At 40.4% G+C, this 20,994-nt stretch overlaps 2 protein-coding genes across 2 annotated transcripts; both read right to left on the reverse strand.

Moving 5' to 3' along the window:
* Nucleotides 1–41: 41 nt before the first annotated feature.
* Nucleotides 42–2,649, reverse strand: rsl24d1 (ribosomal L24 domain containing 1). The gene is made up of 6 exons (XM_058075184.1): nt 2,482–2,649; nt 1,825–1,938; nt 1,673–1,745; nt 1,167–1,230; nt 852–937; nt 42–351 (listed from the first exon to the last, which is right to left on the reverse strand). Exons 1-6 carry the CDS (start codon nt 2,560–2,562, stop codon nt 275–277), a joined length of 495 nt encoding a protein of 164 aa, XP_057931167.1. The 5' UTR covers nt 2,563–2,649; the 3' UTR covers nt 42–274.
* Nucleotides 2,650–3,078: 429 nt separating this feature from the next.
* Nucleotides 3,079–20,719, reverse strand: LOC131130936 (protogenin B-like). Its single transcript, XM_058075113.1, has 19 exons — nt 20,573–20,719; nt 19,766–20,065; nt 16,317–16,461; nt 15,903–16,036; nt 15,529–15,825; nt 15,298–15,457; nt 14,964–15,211; nt 13,846–14,010; nt 13,323–13,628; nt 11,669–11,854; nt 10,235–10,330; nt 9,959–10,145; nt 9,075–9,202; nt 8,769–8,939; nt 7,288–7,470; nt 6,204–6,327; nt 5,989–6,115; nt 5,812–5,904; nt 3,079–4,988 (listed from the first exon to the last, which is right to left on the reverse strand). The coding sequence occupies exons 1-19, from the start codon at nt 20,637–20,639 to the stop codon at nt 4,623–4,625; spliced, it is 3,483 nt and encodes a 1,160-aa protein (XP_057931096.1). The 5' UTR covers nt 20,640–20,719; the 3' UTR covers nt 3,079–4,622.
* Nucleotides 20,720–20,994: the final 275 nt, after the last annotated feature.

Consider the following 20,994-nt stretch of genomic DNA (forward strand, 5'->3'; position numbering starts at 1 on the left):
CACAAATAACACAGAATAAATAAAAGTTAGAGCAGCAATACTTGTGATAGGAAAAAACATTTATTTGAGGCCTTTTCTGCCTTAATGGTGGTATGTAAAATGATACAATATTAGTGGAAAAGGCGCACACAAAAACCTGCGGAGAGGTTTAAAGCTGCTTTATATCACTTAAAACTGATAGAACTGCAGTTTGCCAAAACACATTTACAACTATTGATTCCCAAACAAATGCAGAGTCCGTTCAAAGCCACAGTACGATGTCTTGACAAAAAAGTTAATCATCTTCACCCGCCATGTCCACGTCTTCTTGTAATTTCTGCAACATTTTCTCTTCCATTTTCTTGGCATTTCCTGTATAAAGAAAAAAGGTTTTTGTCTCCACTTTGAAATGATCAAACTGCTGTCAACTAGGGATGCTCTAATTGATCAGAAAGTACATGATCGATATAATTCAGGTAAAAATAAAAATCACCTGTGGTTTGTACTATTGTAGCCTGTAACCTGTAGATACCCTTTTGTATTGTCCCGCTCTAATGTTTTGGCTGTACAGCATCAGCTAAAACGGTAGCAAAATGCTGGCTGGGCATCATGTGTTATAATCAAAAGCCTAAGCAACCTGTAAAATAATTGAATTCATCCAACTAGATATGACCACCCTTTCTCGGTTGTGGAAGACACTCAGTTTCGCTGAGTGCTCTCACAGTGAAAGTCTGCTTACAGAAGGCGTTTTACGAGTCATACATGTTCTCTTGAAAAATAAAGTAAAATGTGTTTTTGTCTAAATTAAGGTTATTTTATGGTTAAAATACCCCCCCCCCGACTATATGAGAAGCAATGCACTAAGAGCATACCGGCATGTGGGGCCTTGATAAGGTGAATATTCTTCTTCACTTCCTTGATGTCCTCTTCCTTCTCCAATACTTTGCCCTTCTTTAATCTACAAAACCAACACAAAACACAATGTCAACAGCCAAATCCACCATGTTTGTTTTTACTTTATGCTGGAGCCAGGTCATCATTGTAAATGAGACTATGTTCTCAATTGATCTTAGCTGGTAAAATAAAGGTGTCATAAAAATACACCAATAAATCTTACTTACAACCAAACAGTAGTTGTACAGAATGTATGAAGTCAAAGATCAGAGCAAAAATCAAACCGTACACACCTGTTCATGATAAATCTTGCCTGGCGTTTCCGTTTGATTTCTTCCACTCTCTTCATTGCATTCACTGCAAAAGTCACAGAGGGTGGTCAGCAAAGAAGTGACCAAGCAGTACAAGAGTATTAACATCACATGCATCTGCAATCTCACTGAAATAGACTTGATGCATCAAAAGATTAAAAATACAATGCTTATACTTCTCTCTTCAATGTAGCACCAATAAAGTAAACATTAACAACAGTAAGATTCAACATACTTCTACACCACTGCAAACCACATATTCAGATTTTCTTACCACTCCAACAATATCAATCAAAACTGAACATTACATTATGAAGATGTAATTCATTGTTCATTCAGTGTATATAAGAAAACACATAAAATTCCACATTATAGTGATTTTAAGTTCTGATCAGCACAGCCTTAGTCTATGTTTTGCTTGTAGGGCTTTTCCAATGAAGTGATTTATTCAGATTTGTTTACCATACAAATAATGTGTAAAAAAATACCTGTCTTGTCCCACATCTCTCTGTTATATTTAACAGGTATATTTCTGCGTTTCTCAAACTCCAAAGCGTTATCCTGAAACACACATTGTGAAGGACATAAGGAACAAAAACAATTTTTATTACTCATTATTGGGTAGTATCAGTCATCCTACCACTGTCAATTCCTTTCCAGTTGCCTTTCTGAATGCTTTGGTCCATCTGGTCTTTCTGGGGTTGCGCTTCTTCTTGAAATTCTTATGACATTTTGATTTGCAGAATTTGAATGTCTGGAGAAAAAAAAACAAGGATAAACATGTAATTTTACAGTTGCCATTAACCGGTGTCTAAACAAGCAAGTGTTGCAAGTCGTGAAAAATAAAAAAGTAACATTTGGTGATAGTTATACTTATAAAATATGAACAAAACCCGTTAAATGCTAAAACTAATGTGTATTTCACACGGAAATCTGTTCACAGTGAGGTACAAAAGCTGACGTTTCATTTGTTCGCCATTAGGGGGTGCATTGACTCCACGAGACACACCAGAAATTAAAGGCGCACGCGCACACTATACGCCTGGGCCCACAATTTGATCAACCCATCATGAGAATAAAATTGAATTGTCAACTTAAAATTACCTTTTGCACACGAAGTCGAGTTAATCTAACCATCCATGTTATTTATTACCTCGAACTGATCACCGAATTATCGTTTCACTTCCACGTGAGCACGTTACACTCTCAAGCTAGCATTAGCCGTCCAGATGACGGGCCAACGCGAATTCCCAAACTCAATTTCGTTGAATGTTAAAAGACGCAGAGTATTTCATACCTTGCAATCATTCCGCACAAACATAACTCCATGTCCTGGGTACACCGGACCCGAGCAAAAATAACATTTCTCGATACGCATTTTCACAGCAGTAGTGCTGCGTTCTGCAACTGACAACAACAAGACCGCCCGCTTCCTTGTTCTTTTTCTTCGTTGACCACTGAAGCAGTGGAAGACTCACTGCCCCCTGTTGGACATGTGCCGAAACGCTTTCATTCTGGCAGCTTGGAATATTACAAAGAGTACAAATACAGAGTGGTAGTACAAAATAAATGTTAGATTTATGTATATGGACTTTAAATATTTGGAATTGTAGATGTTGCTGCAATGAATAAGGCAACATAAATGACATTTTGCTTGTGTAAGTCTTAAAACGTACCACATACAGTATGTACTGTACACTGGCTTTGTTATTGCAATGCATGCTGTTTGAGCCACACATATATGAGTGATATATAATATATATATAAGTGATATATAAGTGAAGCAGACACATTGAAACCATATGGTATTTTTCCAAGAACAATTTTATTTATTATCATTTGTGATCATCTTGAGAGTATCAAAAATTCATTTGCAACATTCCAACCCATAAAATCTTTGTTTTGTTGCACACTTTGGATTAAAATATGCATTTTGGTATTCAAGAGCATGACAAAAAAAAACAATTTAAATTAAGACAGTCAAGACTACATACTATAAATCTACATTTGGCACCTAAGCAAAGTTAGCAAAATGTTCTGTAGCATTCACGTCATCATTTGTAATTTATAACAAACTCTGAGCATGACAGCAGCAATATTAACTTAAAATAAATGTCACACAGAAACTGTGACATGTAATTACCACATACTAAATTATGAAATTCTCATGAAGGTGATATCTCAAGACAGCAGATCAGCTTTCACATCTCAAGCTTTCAAAAAAAGATGAATGTAAAATGTATTTCTACGGAAATCACAATGCAAATTGTTTCAATGAACCCAAAGAAAATGACTAAATTAGAGACATAAAGCTTCTTTGGTTGAGATCATTTCTATTACAAAGATATAAAAATTGATTATGTTGCTCTTCACACATTGGGCTTCCATTTTGATAGTCAGAATCCTTATTGTCACACCTGGACAACAAATATCACAGCGGCATAGAGAACAAAAACATTGGGGGAGCAGTGATTAGATGATGTGTGCACCAAGAATAAACCACATCATTTATCACTGACAGGACACAGTAGATCAATAGTGTCCCCCTCAATATGCCAAGGATCAACTAAATGAAAAGCCACACCCATTTTTGAGGAAGCAGACAACTCTTTGGATAATAGCATCGGCGTCACCGCTGCGCTGAGCAATGGTCTAGAAGGCAAACAGAACCCAAGCCACCGAGACTTGAGCTAAAGCTTTCACCAGACAAAATCGCCAATAAAGTTCACACTGACTAAAAGCACTGTAACCACCATTCAGAGAAAAAATGCACATCAATGGCACAGAACAGTGTGCCCTTGTCATGTACATCCATTACATTTTTGGTTGCTTAATATCAAAAACTCTTTGGGTAGAAATATTCATGTCTTTGGACAGCGTATATGCAAAGCCCTTTCAGTATTTAAGGCCATGTTAAAGCTTTGAATTCAGTGCACTAAAAATGTCCTACATCTCAAACAAAGTTTGACAGTATCTAATGCACTTGGTTTTTGACACATATTTAAAAAAAAAAAAGCAATGGGAACAAAATGCAAAAATTAAAACTACCCCAACAGAAGCAACAAGAAGCGGCAACGATGTGATTTCACACAAAGTATTGGGAGGGAGGTAGTTATTTAGAAAGAACAAATGAGGTAGACAATCAAACACCCGCTAAGGTCCAGTGGAAAAGAAAAAACTATTAAATTCAACAAACATGTATCACAGTATTTAAAACATTCATCATGGGTGAGCTTTGGTTTAGGACAGATGATGCCACAAAGACCAACAGGTAGAAAAAAAAAGGAAATAAAATGCTGTAATCGACATTCATACAAAATCCTGAGGTAGATCTGAAGATAAAGCTCATTTCCTCCTTCACAGCAGCTGACTTCATGTCTCCTTGTGCCGCAGGAAATAACCAAAAGGGGGTAGAACTGGTCAATCCTGAGTCGAGTGCTAGCTACCATCAGAGGTGCGGCACGACCGGGCAGTGTCAGACGCTGAAAGTTGGAGTGAAAGACATATTTGCTCGTTTTCCACTTGAAAAGACGGCTTCATCTCGACCGTGGAGGCGTCATCACACGGTCCGAAAGATTCAGGTCTGGAGCTTTGGTTGGTAGATGGATTGCTCATCTCTTCGTTGCTCTCCTCATTGGAGTAGTGCCCGGAGTCTCCTGTTTCTTGGCTACCATCGCTGCCTTGAGAGCTCTCTGCGTGGAAGGGTCCAAAGTTGGTCTCCTGGGACGATGGTGCAGACCTTAGATGCTCCTCATACCTCAGAATAGTTTTGCCAGCCTCATATAAGCTGACTCTCCCTTCAACCTGCAGAAAAAACATAATTTATCACAAATTATGCTAATAATGTCCCTGGAGCTAATTTCATTCATTCATTCAGCTGGACTGGTCGCCAGCCAATCACAGGGCACAAACAACCATTCACACTCACATTCATACCTATGGACAATTTGGAGTCGATAATTAACCTAGCATGTTTTTGGAATGTGGGAGGAAACCGGAGTACCCGGAGAAAACCCACGCATGCACGGGGAGAACATGCAAACTCCACACAGAGATGGCCGAGGGTGGGATTGAACCCTGGTCTCCTAGGTCTGCACGCTAACCACTCGACCGCCGTGCAGCCTGGAGCTAATTTACGAGTACTAAATCTTGCTCTGCTTTTGAAAGGCACTCAAATGGTTTTTATGAGCATATGTATACCCCCATAACATCACTGAGGCTTCGCTACACATCTTAAAATGAAGTCTGGACTCCACCTTCAGATGGTCAAACAGGATAACTGTCGTGTCATGCTCTGTAGCTCGCATATGTAGCTATACTCCTGTTTGTGTCCCACTACTTCATGTTAGTTTGATACATGGCATCCATTATGATGGTACAGAGTTACACTATATATATTCTATAGAAAAAGTGGATCAAGTGCACAATATCGCGTCTTGGAGCTACATGCTCTCCAAGACAGGCATGGACAAACAAAGTTCATTGGAATTAAAATAACAGAAACACAATAGTCCGTATCAAAAGCACTTTCAAGGCTAGATTTTGACCAACACACATCCAATACATTACTGTGGGACCCCTGAGACTTAAAAAGTATAATGTGGGCAAGTTATGTCACATTCCTTACATTATTCTCAATAGGAGTGCTGATGTCTTTATTGCAGAGTAGCCACCTCTTGCTCATTGGAGGCCCCGCACCGTTTATCACAATATTAGAATTCTGAAAAACATGTAAAAGTACATCAGACTCATTCTAGTCTTGAAATAAAAAGCTCTTCAGACACTTGCGAGTAACTCATCTGACCTTGGCGTCTATGAAGCGAGTACTCATCATGGGGATGAGGGCATCGGCGTTCTCAACATGGCACTCGTGATGCAAAGACAAACCTTGACCAGGAGTCTCGGGAATGGCTTTGTTGCTGGAGGATTTTCTAGAAAATACAATATGAAATAAAAATGCCAGTTAGTGATAATGAGAGTTTTGAGTGAGTCTCATGTGATGATAGCAACAATAAGTACCTTGGTCTGCCTTTACTGATGAGGATTAAGGCACACATTACAATACAGGCCAAGGCAATGCTCACTCCAACAATGATCCCGGTCATGGATCTTTGGTCAATGTGGTACAGACCATCAGAGAAGACTGAAAAAAATAAAACATCAATTTAAAGTACAGAATATAGACAGGAATGAATAAGGCTGCTCCATGTGTTCATTTACAGCAGGGGTCTCAAACACGCGGCCCAAATGTGGCCCGCAGGACACTAGTTTGAGGCCCCCACCTTGATATGAAAGTTTTATGTTAGTGCGCCCCGCGTAAGTTTGATATGGATGCTGTATGGTATCATGTACCCAGAAAAAATTATTACGTTTGATTAATGTTCATGTTAAAGGTTAAATAACTGTTAATAGTTATCCTCCCTATCCGTGTGGAAGTGGTAAGTCTTTGGCTATTCAAGTTTAATAACTTGAAGGCTACCGTTTAGGTCGCTAGCTCTCTAGTTTGCGAATTAGCATGTGTCTCAAGACCCTGCAGTTGCGCAATATGTTGTAAATAAAAAAAGTATAAATGTGACTATAGTCGTGTTTTGTCATGTCTACAGGGCTCTAATAATGCTTTGTTAATTTTAATCTGAAAAAAATAATTTGTCTACCCACCAACTATATGTGGTTTCTTAAGTTTTTATTATTTGCCGTTTTATTATTATAATAATATTTATTTATTACTGATTGATTGATTTTCTTTATTCTTGATTTGTTTATTTATTTTTCATCTTATTTTGTGTAGAAAAATAAAAAGTAAGATATTTGAGAACAGTGGAATGTTTTATCAGAGCTGTTCTTGTAGAAAATCAAAACCAAAGCAAAGTTTATTCATTTTTCTGTTTTTAATAAATGCGTTTTTTTTTTTTTTTTTTGGAAAACCTGATGCAGCCCAGTCTCGCCCAGACCCTAGCTCCAGTGGCCCCCAAGTAAATTGAGTTTGAGACCCCTGATTTACAGTGTTACACACTATTAATTACTGTTTAAATACAATACAATACAATACTGTTGGATGAAATAATCGTATATATATATATATATATATATATAATGTACTCACCAACTGTGTGCTGAAAACTATGCGAGTGCCAGGCCTTCTTGCTGTGTTGGGCATTTCCTCGCTTCATAGCCAGCTCAACGACGTCTGAGAAAGGGCCATCACCCACTTGGTTGGAGGCAGAGATCTTCACCATGTAGACATTTCCTGGTTCCAGCTTCTCCAGAAGAGCCATTGTATGACTTCCTGCAATGAGTAGAAGCAGACAATAAGGATACTGGATATAATAAATATGATCCTGTGGGCGTTGGTAGTACTTATATTTGTCACGATTGGGCTTCACTCCCTCATGACAGCTCTTAGTTTTCCTCTTTTTCTCAGTTCCTGGTTCATGCCCTTATTTTGTATGAACTTCCTGTGTTGTTCTGTTCTGTTTTCAGTTGCTTTCCATTATCTCCTGCACCTGTTTCCCATTATTTGTGATGCCTATTTAGTTCAGGTGCGCGCTCCTTTAGTTGTTGGGTCATTGTCGTTTTTTCTGTTGGACATGCTAGTGTGTTGTTCTGCTGCATAGCATCATTAAATATATTTTTACCTGCAATTGGGTCCTCATCTCTGCATCCTGGGGTCGCTACACCACACAGCCATGCTCAAAATTTTCTATATAGTACATAATATAAAATCATACTATGAAATTATTATATTCTACAACAGGGGTCTCAAACTCGCTAGTTTGAGGCCCCCACCTTGATACCAAAGTTTAATGTTAAAATAACAGCTTAAAGCTGTGTGACGCATCGGACACAATTAACATGATTTTGCCCCGCCAATACTGTTACCCTACCCTGTTACCCCACCCTGTTTTGCTTTGGATTAGCAATGAAGCTAAAGGTTTATGACGCTGGGTACAAATAAATGCAGGAAATGATTTGGAATAAAACGGAAAATACATGTTGCGCTGCTCCCAGATGGAACTGAGTACTATGCTAACTTGCTAATTGGGTAAAATGATTAAGTTTCATTAATGTTCATGTTAAAGGTTAAATAACTGTTAATACTGTACATTTGAATCTGAAAAAAATAATTTCTCTACCAACTGTATGTGGTTTCTTACGTTTATTACATTATTTGCTGTTTTATTATTATTTTACTTATTTATTACTGATTGATTGATTTATTGTCTTTATTCTTAATTTGTTTATTTATTTTTTTATCTTATTTTGTGTATAGAAAAATAAAAATTAAGATATTTGAGAACAGTGGAATGTTCTATCAGATATTTTGGTGTGGAAAACCGGAACCAAAGTACTGAAAAAGTGTAGGCTATAGCAGAAGCAAAAGCATTGAAGATAGTTTTTTTATTTTTTTTTTCCAGTTTTTAATAAATGCGTTTTGGGTTTTTTTTTTTGAAAACCTGATGCGGCCCGGCTTCACCCAGAACCTAGCTCCGGTGGCCCCCAGGGAAATTGAGTTTGAGACCCCTGTTCTACAATATAGATATATATCCAAACTATGTATCATGTAGTGTCTTCTGCCTAGCTCACCCTCTCTTTGAATTATTTGCCAGCGTCCAGCCATCCAAGACGTCTGGGAAGCATAAAGTATGGTGTAGTGCGTAACCACCACATTGGACTCAGTGGGCTCCTTCCAGGACACCAAGGCTGTGTCTTCTTCAATCAGAGTTACTCTCAGTCCTGTGGGCGGCCGTCTGGGTGCTGCAGACAAAGAACACGATAAACATTCATTTACAGTTGCATGCAAAGCTGTGGTCTTGTGAATGGCATTCTGGGTATAAAACAAGGAAAAGAAAACATCAATAAATGACACAGTATAATGTATCAATTGATCACCTGCTGGTAGTGTGTGATGATAAACCGCAGGGCTCCAAGGACTTGACATCTGATCCACATGGAGACGCACCACAAACTCGTAGCGAGTATTTGGATCTAAATTTTGCACCGTCACATTTTCTTTGGTACTGTGGAAAACAAACACAATTCTTACCAATCCGACTCCTTCAATATTACAGTGTAAGTTAAGTAAGTTAAGGGCGCTCGTATCGATCGGCCACTGATCGGTATCGGACAATATAAGTGAAAAAGAACAGTATCAACATTGGCTGATACTTGCTTTAAAACCCCATCTGGGTTTCCGCCCCCACTGCAGCATTCAGAATAAGCATGTCTGCCGTCTGAGTGATAAAGTTTCACACTCTGAAAAATTTATTAATTCTTTCTTTTTCTACAGCTTATCTACTCGGGTCGCGGGGGTGCTGGAGCCTATCCCAGCTGTCTTTGGGCGAGAGGCGGGGTACACCCTGGACTGGTCGCCAGCCAATCACAGGGCACATATAGACAAACAACCATTCACACTCACATTCATACCTATGGACAATTTGGAGTGGCCAATTAACCTAGCATGTTTTTGGAATGTGGGAGGAAACCGGAGTACCCGGAGAAAACCCACGCATGCACGGGGAGAACATGCTAACTCCACACAGAGATGGCCGAGAGTGGAATTTAACTCGGGTCTCCTAGCTGTGAGGCCTATGCGCTAACCACTTGTCAGCCATGCAGCCCTGATCGGAACATTCCAATTAAATATAGTCATTTCAAAGTAGTATAAACTATTAAAATGGAAAAATTCACACTGATTCAAATGTAAAGCGATGTCCAATACTGTACATCGCAAGACACAAAGACTTATATCTTAATATTTTGGAACATTAGCTTACGTTTGCAAGTAGCGTAAAGCCGAAGCATTGTGTGTTCCAACAATCGTGTAGCGGACAGTGTAGCTGACAGCCTTCCCAGACGTGAACGTGGGGTGTTTCCAACGTAAGGACACTTCAGAGGAACTGTTGGCCGAAACAGTCACATGATCCGGAGGTGGAGGGGTTGCTGCCATTTGGTCCCTAGCAGCTGTTAAAAAAAAATAATGTGAAGAAATGTGAAAAAATAATCAGGTTGTGTCCTAAAATATTAAAATAAAAAACTTGTAATGTACTTACACACACATCCAGGAGTACTGATGGCTTGGTCCGTCTCATAGCCATCTCCTAGCTGACTGAAGGCTAGGATCTTGACACGATATCTCCTCCTCGGATCTGGGACACAAATGACACATTTTCCATTTGTTGCTGCCAATAACAAAAGCAATAACAAACCAATGCAAAATCGTTGCCATTATTGGATGACGGTCGTCTGTGTCACCCCAGTTTCTAATTTATCATGTGCTGTCCCATGACATGGGAAATATTAGAAATATTAGTATGGTCAATGTGAATATACTGTATGCCTTTATAAACATCAGATTACAGTTCAATGTAAAATAATAACAACAATAAGCATTAAAAAACATTTTTGGCATAAATATTCAAATCTGACCAAAAAACAAGTTAACATGAAATTATACATTTTGCATTTCATCCTAAACAGCTACCATGGCTTCAGCTCCTAAATCAGGCCATCTTTAGGGAGTGTTAAGATTAGTTTTGTGCCTCCCGTGTGAAAGGTCAGTCTATGGATATTGACCATGCAAGGCGGGGGGGGTGTCCAGGCCCCTGTTGTGTGGGGGCTGGGCCGTGGGGGCAACCTTCAGCTGCTGGGAGCCAAAGCCCATGGGACAAGGGGGGGGTTTGACTTGGGTCACTGGGTCAGGCCAAGATAGAACAGACGGAATCTGGGAGCAGAACTTTGGGATAGAAAGGGATGGGGGGGCTCTTTTGTTCCTTGGTTTGTTCCTCTGTTGTCCTTGGGTGATAGCCTTCAACTTGGAGCAAAGATCCAAAAAAAGTTGTGCGTTGTTGTTGTAGAATCTATGACCAACCACAGCAGGCTGACTATCAATCATTTTCATTACCAATAGAAGCAAGCAGAGCTCAACATTGAGCCTTTTTAAATGGAAAATGTGAAATATGTGCTGTTTCTATTGCACCATATTAAGAAAACACTTTGCTGAGTGATATTATTATTAGTTTTAAGCAGTGCAACACAGCTCTATGCATACTGATTATTGTAGGTTATTTACATGGACAGCATAGACAAGCATTGGGGGGCAGGAGACTAATGCAAGACTGCTGTCTCATGGTTAGAGGTCAGCCGTCCTGTCCGATTCTGGCCAATCTCGAGGGGCTGTTTTGTGTGTTTCGAAGTCCAGCTAAAAAAAAAAGAGGGGGGAGTATCTGGTAAGGCAGGTCTGGCCTTGAACACAACACAATAGCCAGGGGTAATTATGCAAGCCACTGGATGAGAAAACCGTGGTGGGAGGGACATCTGGACCCTGACCTCTAACCTAGGAGGCTGATCCTACTCAATACTGCATGCAAACTGAAGAGGTCAGCCCACATTGATCTCAGTCCAGGGTGAGAATGCAAATGCAGGGACCAACTGCCCACTCAACAGACGTATGTTAATGTTATCAACATAGTCCACTATCATCTTACCAAGACCACTGATGGTGTAGGTGTAAGTCTGAGCCTGCAGCTGGATGACGGGCTGCTCGGGTTGGTTTTCCTCATGGTAACGCAAGCGGTAGCCAAAGACAGCCTCAGACTCTGGGGCGGTTTGCCAGTGTGCCACAATGGAAGTGCAGTTAAGCGGCTCAAGTTGACAAATTGGGGCTGAGGGAACTGAACCGGGAAAGACAGCAGGCATGAGATCAATACACTTTCACACTCGGAATATCACAAAACAATACTAAACCTAGTTGGGGTGGTGCACAAACTACTTTAGATGTGTTTGATAAGCATAGAGGGAAAATGGCATTGAGGAGTTGATCATTTATTATAGTCCACTGCGGGGGGAAAAAAAAGCTGTGCAGAAAACAGCAGGATTTTACGAAAAAAAGGCTATTCTTTTCCCCACACTCTCTTTATGACCCGTGACTGAGGCGGCTCTTACATCACTGACAGCAGAGGGCAAAGGTTTCTGAGGAACCAACACAAAAGACTGCTGGACAATAACTCCAAGGCTCCAAGAACCAACTCTGCACATAAGATGGCCTCAATGCAGGAGCAAAAAAATTAAATGTCTCTATCATAGGCAATATATGGACTAAAGCAGGGGTCTCAAACACGCGGCCCGCGGGCCAAATGTGGCCCGCAGGACACTAGTTTGAGGCCCCCGCCTTGAAATGAAAGTTTAATGTTAGTGTGGCCCGCGCAAGTTTGATATGGATGCTGTATGGTATCATGTACCCAGAAAAAAATTATTACGTTTGATTAATGTTCATGTTAAAGGTTAAATAACTGTTAATAGTTATCCTCCCTATCCCTGTGGAAGTGGTAAGTTTTTGGCTATTTAAGTTTAAAGGAAATAACTTGAAGGCTACCGTTTAGGTCGCTAGCTCTCTAGTTTGCGAGTTAGCATGTGTCTCAAGACCCTGCAATTGCGCAATATGTTGTAAATAAAAAGAGTATAAATGTGATTATAGTCGTGTTTTGTCATGTCTACAGGGCTCTAATAATGCTTTGTTCATTTTAATCTGAAAAAAATTATTTGTCTACCCGCCAACTATATGTGGTTTCTTAAGTTTTTATTATTTGCCGTTTTATTATTATTATTATATTTATTTATTACTAATTGATTGATTTTCTTTATTCTTGATTTGTTTATTTTTCATCTTATTTTGTGCATAAAATATCTTTTTTTATATATTTGAGAACAGTGGAATGTTTTATCAGAGCTTTTCTAGTAGAAAATCGGAACCAAAGCACTGAAAAAGTTTGTATATTTTTCTGTTTTTAATAAATTTAATAAATTAATTAAAAAAAAATTTTTTTTGGGGGGGGGGGGGGGGGGCTGATGCGGCCCAGCCTTGCCCAGACCTTAGCTCCAGTGGCCCCCAAGTAAATTGAGTTTGAGACCCCTGGACTAAAGCATATACATATAACTTTAAAATTATTAATTCATCAATCCAAGGTTGGTCCCTTTAATTATAAGTAATGATATGCTCCCAACTTTGTGGGGAGGGCTTTTACTCAAGGTCCTTAAATATACCCTATATACAGTAGCAAGATGATTTTCACATGGAAGAACTAGAGAGTCCTGACCTCAACCCAATTGAGATGACCTCTCTGTACTTTCTGCTTGTTTTACCTTTGTGGCTGGAGGTCTTAGGTGTACGGTGGGATGTCCACGCTGAAGGCTCACACCAGCCCACACGGGTGGCTGCAGCCATACGGAACAGGTAGATGGTGTCGGGCTGGAGACCCTCCAACAGGTACTCAGTGCTGTTCTGCGGTAGCTCCACTGATATCACTGCGCTGTCTGCGGCTGTTCGATAGGACAGCCTGTATGCTGACACCCGCCCGCGGCTCAACTTGGAGGGAAGCTGCTGCCAGCTCACCCGGATGTCTGTTGAGTTGTGGCTTATCAAATGTAGCTCCGGTGTACGCAGAGGCACTGAAAAATAACACATAGCTGTATTATATTTCCTATTAAGAGCTAAATAATAAAGTTAAACTAGAAAACGTTGCAGCTATGGTAAAAAAAACAACGAATGCCCTTCCCCCATTTCCACTGAAAAGGTGCTGTGTACACACAGGATTTACGTACATTCACCTTAACTAAACTGCCAAAGTGATTTACTACAAGGAATGCTGGGAGTCTCAAAGCTTACCATCCTCCAGTGTGTGTTGACTGACTTGATCGGACATACGACTGGCTCCCATCGGCATGTAAGCCACAATGTAGAAGGTGTAATTTCGAGCCGGCTCCAGATCATCGATAATGTAACTGGTTGTGTCGTTGCCAATAACAACTTGGTATTCCTCATTGTTTAGACCTGACATGCAGGAGGGATCAGAGAGCAGGTTAGGGAAGACAATATACTATCTGGCTTATAAATTCACTAGCTAGGTAAATAAAAATAGACATAATATTAGAAAGACTTCTCCGTCTTGTAGACTTCTGCTCATCTACAAAACCATACTTGGCATCACGCCTTTCCATTTCTCTTCCCTCTTACATCTTTCTCACTCTGCTTACAATCTAAGGTCCAGTAATCACATCAAACTCATTCATTCATTCTCATTCATTTTCTACCGCTTTTCCTCACGAGGGTCGCGGGGGTGCTGGAGCCTATCCCAGCTGTCTTTGGGCGAGAGGCAGGGTACACCCTGGACTGGTCGCCAGCCAATCACAGGGCACATATAGACAAACAACCATTCACACTCACATTCATACCTATGGACAATTTGGAGTCGCCAATTAACCTAGCATGTTTTTGGAATGTGGGAGGAAACCGGAGTACCCGTAGAAACCCGGGAGAACATGCAAACTCCACACAGAGATGGCCGAGGGTGGGATTTAACCCTGGTCCTCCTAGCTGTGAGGTCTGCGCGCTAACCACTTGTGCGCCGTGCAGCCCGGCTTATGAATTAACTAGCTAAAAGTAGACATAATATTAGAAAGAATTCTCCGTATATAAGAAATATTGTTTCATAATAATATACTACCCTTCTGATACAGTTAAACTACTCACAACTCTCAACACTCTTCATAACAAGGTTAGCTTTTAAAAAGGTATCCTGTTCCTTTAAGAGAGAGTATGCGCAATAGTTTCTAAGCTTGTTGTTAGGTGAGGTTGCTATTTCTATGCACTCCTTGACCTCTGCTCTGTCCAACAACAACAGATTAACACACCAAGGACAGCTGATCACATATGAGACAATAACACATATTATTTTGATTCGCTATCATCTGTAATAATACGAAACAGCCAGGAAAACATCTCACCTTCAGCCTTCATGTAATGGATGGAGTAGGCTATGACTCTTTCTGCATTGAATAGTGGCCTCTCCCATGCTAGTAAGATGGCCGAGCTTGAGATGGTCTCAGCATGGATGTTCCTCGGAGCACTGGGCCTGTCTTCTGACATCACAACAATGAGGCGAGCTAAGGACAGCACTGAGCCCTGTTCACTCTCTGCCATGCACTGATAGATAGCGTCATCTTCAGGGATGATCTGAGTGATGACCAATTTACTGTGAAACATGGGAAAAAAACATGATCAGAACAGGTCTTTTAGACAGCTTATTTGGCGTATTTGTGTCTTGTCCATAATTAATACCTGTTGTACATCTTAATGCGGCCATTTAAGTGAACCTCTTCACCATTCTTTAGCCAGCGGATGCGAGGTGTAGGTACTCCTTCCGCTTGGCACATGAAGCGAGCAGTACCAGCCCTGGGACGGGTCTGACTCTCAGGCCTCTCAATAATAGATGGCGGCACTGAAAACGTGGCACACCATAGATTAAAAAAAGTTGAATATGCTTCAATATGATTGATGACAGTACAGTACCTTGAACTGTCAGGTTGGCAGCAGCTATAGTGTAGTTGCGGGTTCCAGGGGTGGTGGCCCTGCAGAGGTAGACTCCACTGTGCTTGGATTTGACATCTGTAATAACCAAGTTCCCATTTCCCAGCACTTTGGCTTTATATACATCAATTGGTTTACTATCAGCACGGCTCCAGGAGATGATGGGCCAGGGGTTTCCAGTTGCTAAGCACTCTAGCACTACAGTTTGATGGAGTGAAACTGTCATGTTCTGAGGTCCAGCTATGATTCTGGGTCTCCTATGGGTTTCAGCACCCACACCTTGAAGGAAAGGAAAGAAAATGTGAAATAAATGAGCTGTTCTCAGTATAGTAGTAGTGTCAACAATGAATGCTCACTTTGAACGACTCTCAGCGTTGCCTCGCGACTCTTCAGTCGGCTGCCAATGTTCGTTGCGACACATCGATACTGGCCAGCATCCTTCAGTTGTACACTGTGGATCTGAAGGACTCCATTGGGCAAAACTGTGATTCTACACACAAATAAAAGAGGTCAAACACTGAGGTCAAATAAGTGCTTAATACATATGGTATTTCTACACGACATGGAGCCACCTTAATCAATCATGGGTTATGTTAGACAACATTAACCCCCCTGCCCAGATGTTCTCGAGTCCCAAAACAAAACACAAAACACCCTCTGTGTGTGACTTAAGTATGACTTGAACCTGAGTCACAAATTTGATTCCCCATCTCTACCATACAGCACAGGTATGATCGGTGATGAAGGACTCACAACTAATATAAAATTACCTGTCAGTCTGAAGAGGTAATGTGCTTTGGTTGAACTCCCAGGTGACTGTGGCGGGAGGTCTGGAGGTGACTGCACATGAGAATCGGGCCACGGAGCCCTCCGTCACCTCCGTAGGCAATGGGTGCAACACAAACTCTGAAATACCTGCAGGGAAATGCAATAGAAAATATTTTATACATTTGTATTATACGACATGCAAAGCCTTGATGTTGATGGCGTCTACGGCAGAAATTGAACTGTGATTATCTTGCTATTGCGCAAAAAAGCTGCCAGTCCTGGAGTTGAGCAGCTGGTCCAATCAGTGGATCAATTGTGGAAAGATTTATAGTTATGGATCAAAACAAATCAATGGATGGAAAACATCACATAACTAACAGTCAAGCAAACACTGAACTCCTGTGTACTATAAATACGATTATGTTAAATTTTCTAATTGACGAGTGGTTAGCGCACAGGCCACACAGCTCGGAGACCCGAGTTAGATTCCACCCTCGGCCATCTCAGTGTGGAGTTTGCATGTTCTCCCCGTGCATGCGTGGGTTTTCTCCGTGTACTCCAGGTTTCCTCCCACATTCCAAAAACATGCTAGGTTAATTGGCGTATTACAATTAGGTATGAATGTGAGTGTGAATGGTTGTTTGTCTATATGTGCCCTGTGATTGACTGGCGACCAGTCCAGGGTGTACCCCGCCTCTCGCCCGAAGACAGCTGGGATAGGCTCCAGCAGGATAAGCGGTAGAAAATGAATGAATGAATACATTTGCTAATGTTTGGATCCATATACACATTGTGCTTAGTCACTCTGTGTTCCATGTGAGTCATGCCAATAATTTCTAACACACACACACACACACAAAACCCTAATCTGCATTTATGTGAAGGGCCCTCTTTAAGTATTACCAATGACCTTCACTCATTAAGGTGCCCTTCCCCCTTGCACTAACAGGAAACAAGTCAATATTGTGTTAAAGAAAATCAATACCCCCTTCTCCCCACTGAACACTCAGCTTTGGGAAGTCAAAATTAAACAGCAATGCTGTAATTTACAACCTCATCTCATCTATAATGCACAAAGAGAAGCTTGTTTAAATGATACTGTACGCGGCAGATCACTTGAACCGCGTTGATGTTTTTTTTGGCCTTAATTTTTCCAAAGGAAATATCTGTGGGATGGATGACAACTTGAGAATGAAAAGCAACTGATTACCAGCAGTATATTTGGGCCTTGAACTTCCATGCGTCTGTTTACAAATAAATGGTGTTTTCGTCATGCAAACACAGCATCAGTGATGTAGATGATGGGCAGGGTCTGAGCACACTAATATGCTTGCTTCTGTTATAAGGAGCAAATCAATGTCTGGGTCAAACAGCACAAAGGTTTCTTTAAAGAGGTCAGAGTTGACTTCAAGCCCATGTCCATTGATTATATCCAAACTTGCAATATTGCCTCCAATTTGAATTAAAAAATGTAAGCTTGTTATTCTTGTGCTGAATGTTATGAATATATGTTTTTGTAGTAGTACAACTTTATTTATTTATCTTTATTTTAAGACAGGGGTCTCAAACACATGCGGCCCACGGGCCAAATGTGGCCCGCAGAACACTCGTTTGAGGCCCCCGCCTTGATATGAAAGTTTAATGTTAGTGTGGCCCGCGCAAGTTTGATATGGATGCTGTATGGTATCATGTACCCAGAAAAAATTTGTACGTTTGATTAATGTTCATGTTAAAGGTTAAATAACTGTTAATAGTTATCCTCCCTATCCGTGTGGAAGTGGTAAGTGTTTGGCTTTTTTAAGTTTAAAGGAAATAACTTGGAGGCTACCGTTTAGGTCGCTAGATCTCTAGTTTGCGAGTTAGCATGTGTCTCAAGACCCTGCAGTTGCGCAATATGTTGTAAATAAAAAGAGTATAAATGTGACTATAGTCGTGTTTTGTCATGTCTACAGGGCTCTAATAATGCTTTGTTAATTTTAATCTGAAAAAAATAATTTGTCTACCCACCAACTATATGTGGTTTCTTAAGTTTTTATTATTTGCTGTTTTACTATTATTATTATTTTATTTATTTATTTCTGATTGATTGATTTTCTTTATTCTTGATTTGTTTATTTTTCATCTTATTTTGTGCATACAAATAAAAAGTAAGATATTTGAGAACAGTGGAATGTTTTATCAGAGCTTTTATTGTAGAAAATCGGAATCAAAGCACTGAAAAAGTTTGTATATTTTTCTGTTTTTAATAAATGCGTTTTTTTTTGGGGGGGAAAACCTGATGTGGCCCAGTCTCACCCAGACCCTAGCTCCAGTGGCCCCCAAGTAAATTGAGTTTGAGACCCCTGCATTAGATAATTCTGCCAGCCTGTGTCAACCAAATAAATATAACAAAATTGTTACATGTGTGACAAGACCGCTCGAAAAAAACGTCTCTGGATGTTTTTAGAAGGCCAACATCACTCACTGCGCAGTTTTAAACATGTTCATTCATTAGTAAAACTGGCTCAGATTCAACAAAAGGCTTCTGCCTGACGGAGCAACACAGGGGTCGCCCCAGTGAAAGGGATGGTGTCCTGGGAGCGAGAGGAGCAGGCCATCCCAGTCACATCAGGCCTGTGACATCACAAAGCCCTTCCCTGTTGACCTCTGAACCCAAGGACCTCTGGACAGAAGGAGAGCGGAGACAGAGGCCCATCCTCCACCACCAGCCTACAGATGACCAAAACCTTTCACCCCTTCTCATAAACTTGGACCTTTGGTAGGTTTATGTGCGCTTTTTTTTTGGTAAATATAATGACATAGTCATTCTCTGTAACAGACTTGACAACAACCATAAATGCATCAGCATAGTAAATATGAACTTTTACACAATAATTTCCTGTAAAATTGGGATAAATTATTATTTTTTTTTATCAACAAACATGACAAAACACTGAAGAAAAAGTTCCCCTCTACTTCCTGGACTCAATGTCAACATCAGTATATTTCTTTGCCAGCTTCCTTGACACAAGTGAGGGATATACCTCCTCTACCAATGAGCAGCATGCATGCTGGATAAGGCCTGTTGAATGGACACAGCTGCCCTGTCCACTGATATGTGCGCAAACAAATGTGCCCAAAACCTAGCCTTTTCTTTTGGATCAGTGAGGGGCACGCCAAACAAAGCCTAAAAGGCAAACGGCCTTTCAGAGATTCCTCTGTGTAGCGGACCATTCAGCAATGACACAGAGCCTGTAGAGATAATGCAATGATCCAAATAGAACTAAGGTTGATGTTTTATTATTTTTGGGGTGTATGTATGTTATTAAAACTTCTCATTTGAAACGATGACTGCACTGAAAGTTATAGACTCAATTCTGAGGATTTTCTTCACGTTTACAGATTAATAACCCATGAACTTGCCATCCTTATGTATGATACCACAAACTAGATACCGCCAGGACATACTTACTTGCGATAGTCAGGCGTGATCTTTGGCTGAGGATAGCTCCAAATTTGTTCTTTGAGAGGCACTGGTAGAATCCTTCATCCGACTCCTCCTTGGTATGCTTTATCTTTGGTATATACAATGACCCATTGGGTAAAAACTGGATGTGCTCACTTTCGGCTAAACGAACGCCGTTTTTCAGCCATTTGATGATGACCGGAGGCTGCCCATGAGCTTGACAGTCCAAGACAGCAGGGTCCTTTGGTAGAACAGTCACATCACTGGGCTCAGTGATGAAAGATAACTCACTGAAACCCAAAACACCTAGAAGAGAGGAATTGTAACATTAGGAACAGATCGGTGGTGATTGAGGGATGCTGGGCTACGAAATGTAAGCCTAATTACACTGGCATATTATACCAGTAGCATAGAGCACAATGGGTAGGTGCAAAATATGTATTAAAATATATATCAAACCAACTATACTAAAAAATACAATGCAAGAATGGGTCATAGGTAAAGATTATACTTTTTTTTTACTTATTAATATTACATGTATAGTGCTGTATTTTGTAGGAACAGGTTCAGGATGGTGTCAATAAATAAAGTCATCATCACAATAAGTGTTCTGTTCTATTTTACAGAAAATGCCATCATAAGCTTATATTGGAGTTAAAGTGGATAAGAAGATTTTCGACAGAAAACAGCAGTAAACTATGCAATATGTTCACTAACAAATGGCAATGTTTGCATTTATAAGCACATGTATCTGCAGCTACAGTTAACATGGGTTAACATGCAAAGCGACAACATCAGCAACAAGACACTTACTTGGTGAGCGCAAAAACAAAAACAAAAACAGCCAAATATGGCCGACTTTCATCTTAAACTTCGCCATTTATCCACAATGCAGTCTCATTTTCCCCACACAGCGAACCTCCGAGCTCCTGTGCGTGTTTCCTCAGAGGTCCCCCAAACACTACTGCCGTGCAGCACCCGCTGCTCAACCGGGGTGCTGGAGCCCCCTCCTCTCTCTCTTTTTCACGCATGCGCAAAAACGTGTCTCAGAAAATAATTAGAATATTGGTAATAATATATCGTACCTTTCAAATTGCACTGCTTGTACACACTTTAATGCGTCATACCAACCTGTGCATATGCAAATATGTAGCTATTTCCTCACATTTTTCAGCCTTCAGTTACTTTATTATTCATTAAAGCTGCTTGGTTACTTTTTAAATTATTATAATACA

The sequence above is a fragment of the Doryrhamphus excisus genome, chromosome 6, assembly GCF_030265055.1.
Source record: "Doryrhamphus excisus isolate RoL2022-K1 chromosome 6, RoL_Dexc_1.0, whole genome shotgun sequence".
NCBI classification, from domain to species: Eukaryota; Metazoa; Chordata; class Actinopteri; order Syngnathiformes; family Syngnathidae; genus Doryrhamphus; species Doryrhamphus excisus.

Coding starts and splice junctions, on each gene's coding strand:
- rsl24d1 (XM_058075184.1), bottom strand. CDS start 2,562: ATGCGTATCGAGAAATGTTATTTTTGCTCGGGTCCGGTGTACCCAGGA. Junction 938..1,166: donor GCAAGATTTATCATGAACAG/GTGTGTACGGTT, acceptor TTGGTTTTGTAG/ATTAAAGAAGGGCAAAGTAT. Junction 352..851: donor TATCAAGGCCCCACATGCCG/GTATGCTCTTAG, acceptor TTCTTTATACAG/GAAATGCCAAGAAAATGGAA.
- LOC131130936 (XM_058075113.1), bottom strand. CDS start 20,639: ATGGCGAAGTTTAAGATGAAAGTCGGCCATATTTGGCTGTTTTTGTTT. Junction 13,629..13,845: donor TCAACACACACTGGAGGATG/GTAAGCTTTGAG, acceptor GTTATTTTTCAG/TGCCTCTGCGTACACCGGAG. Junction 6,116..6,203: donor ATCAGTAAAGGCAGACCAAG/GTACTTATTGTT, acceptor TGTATTTTCTAG/AAAATCCTCCAGCAACAAAG.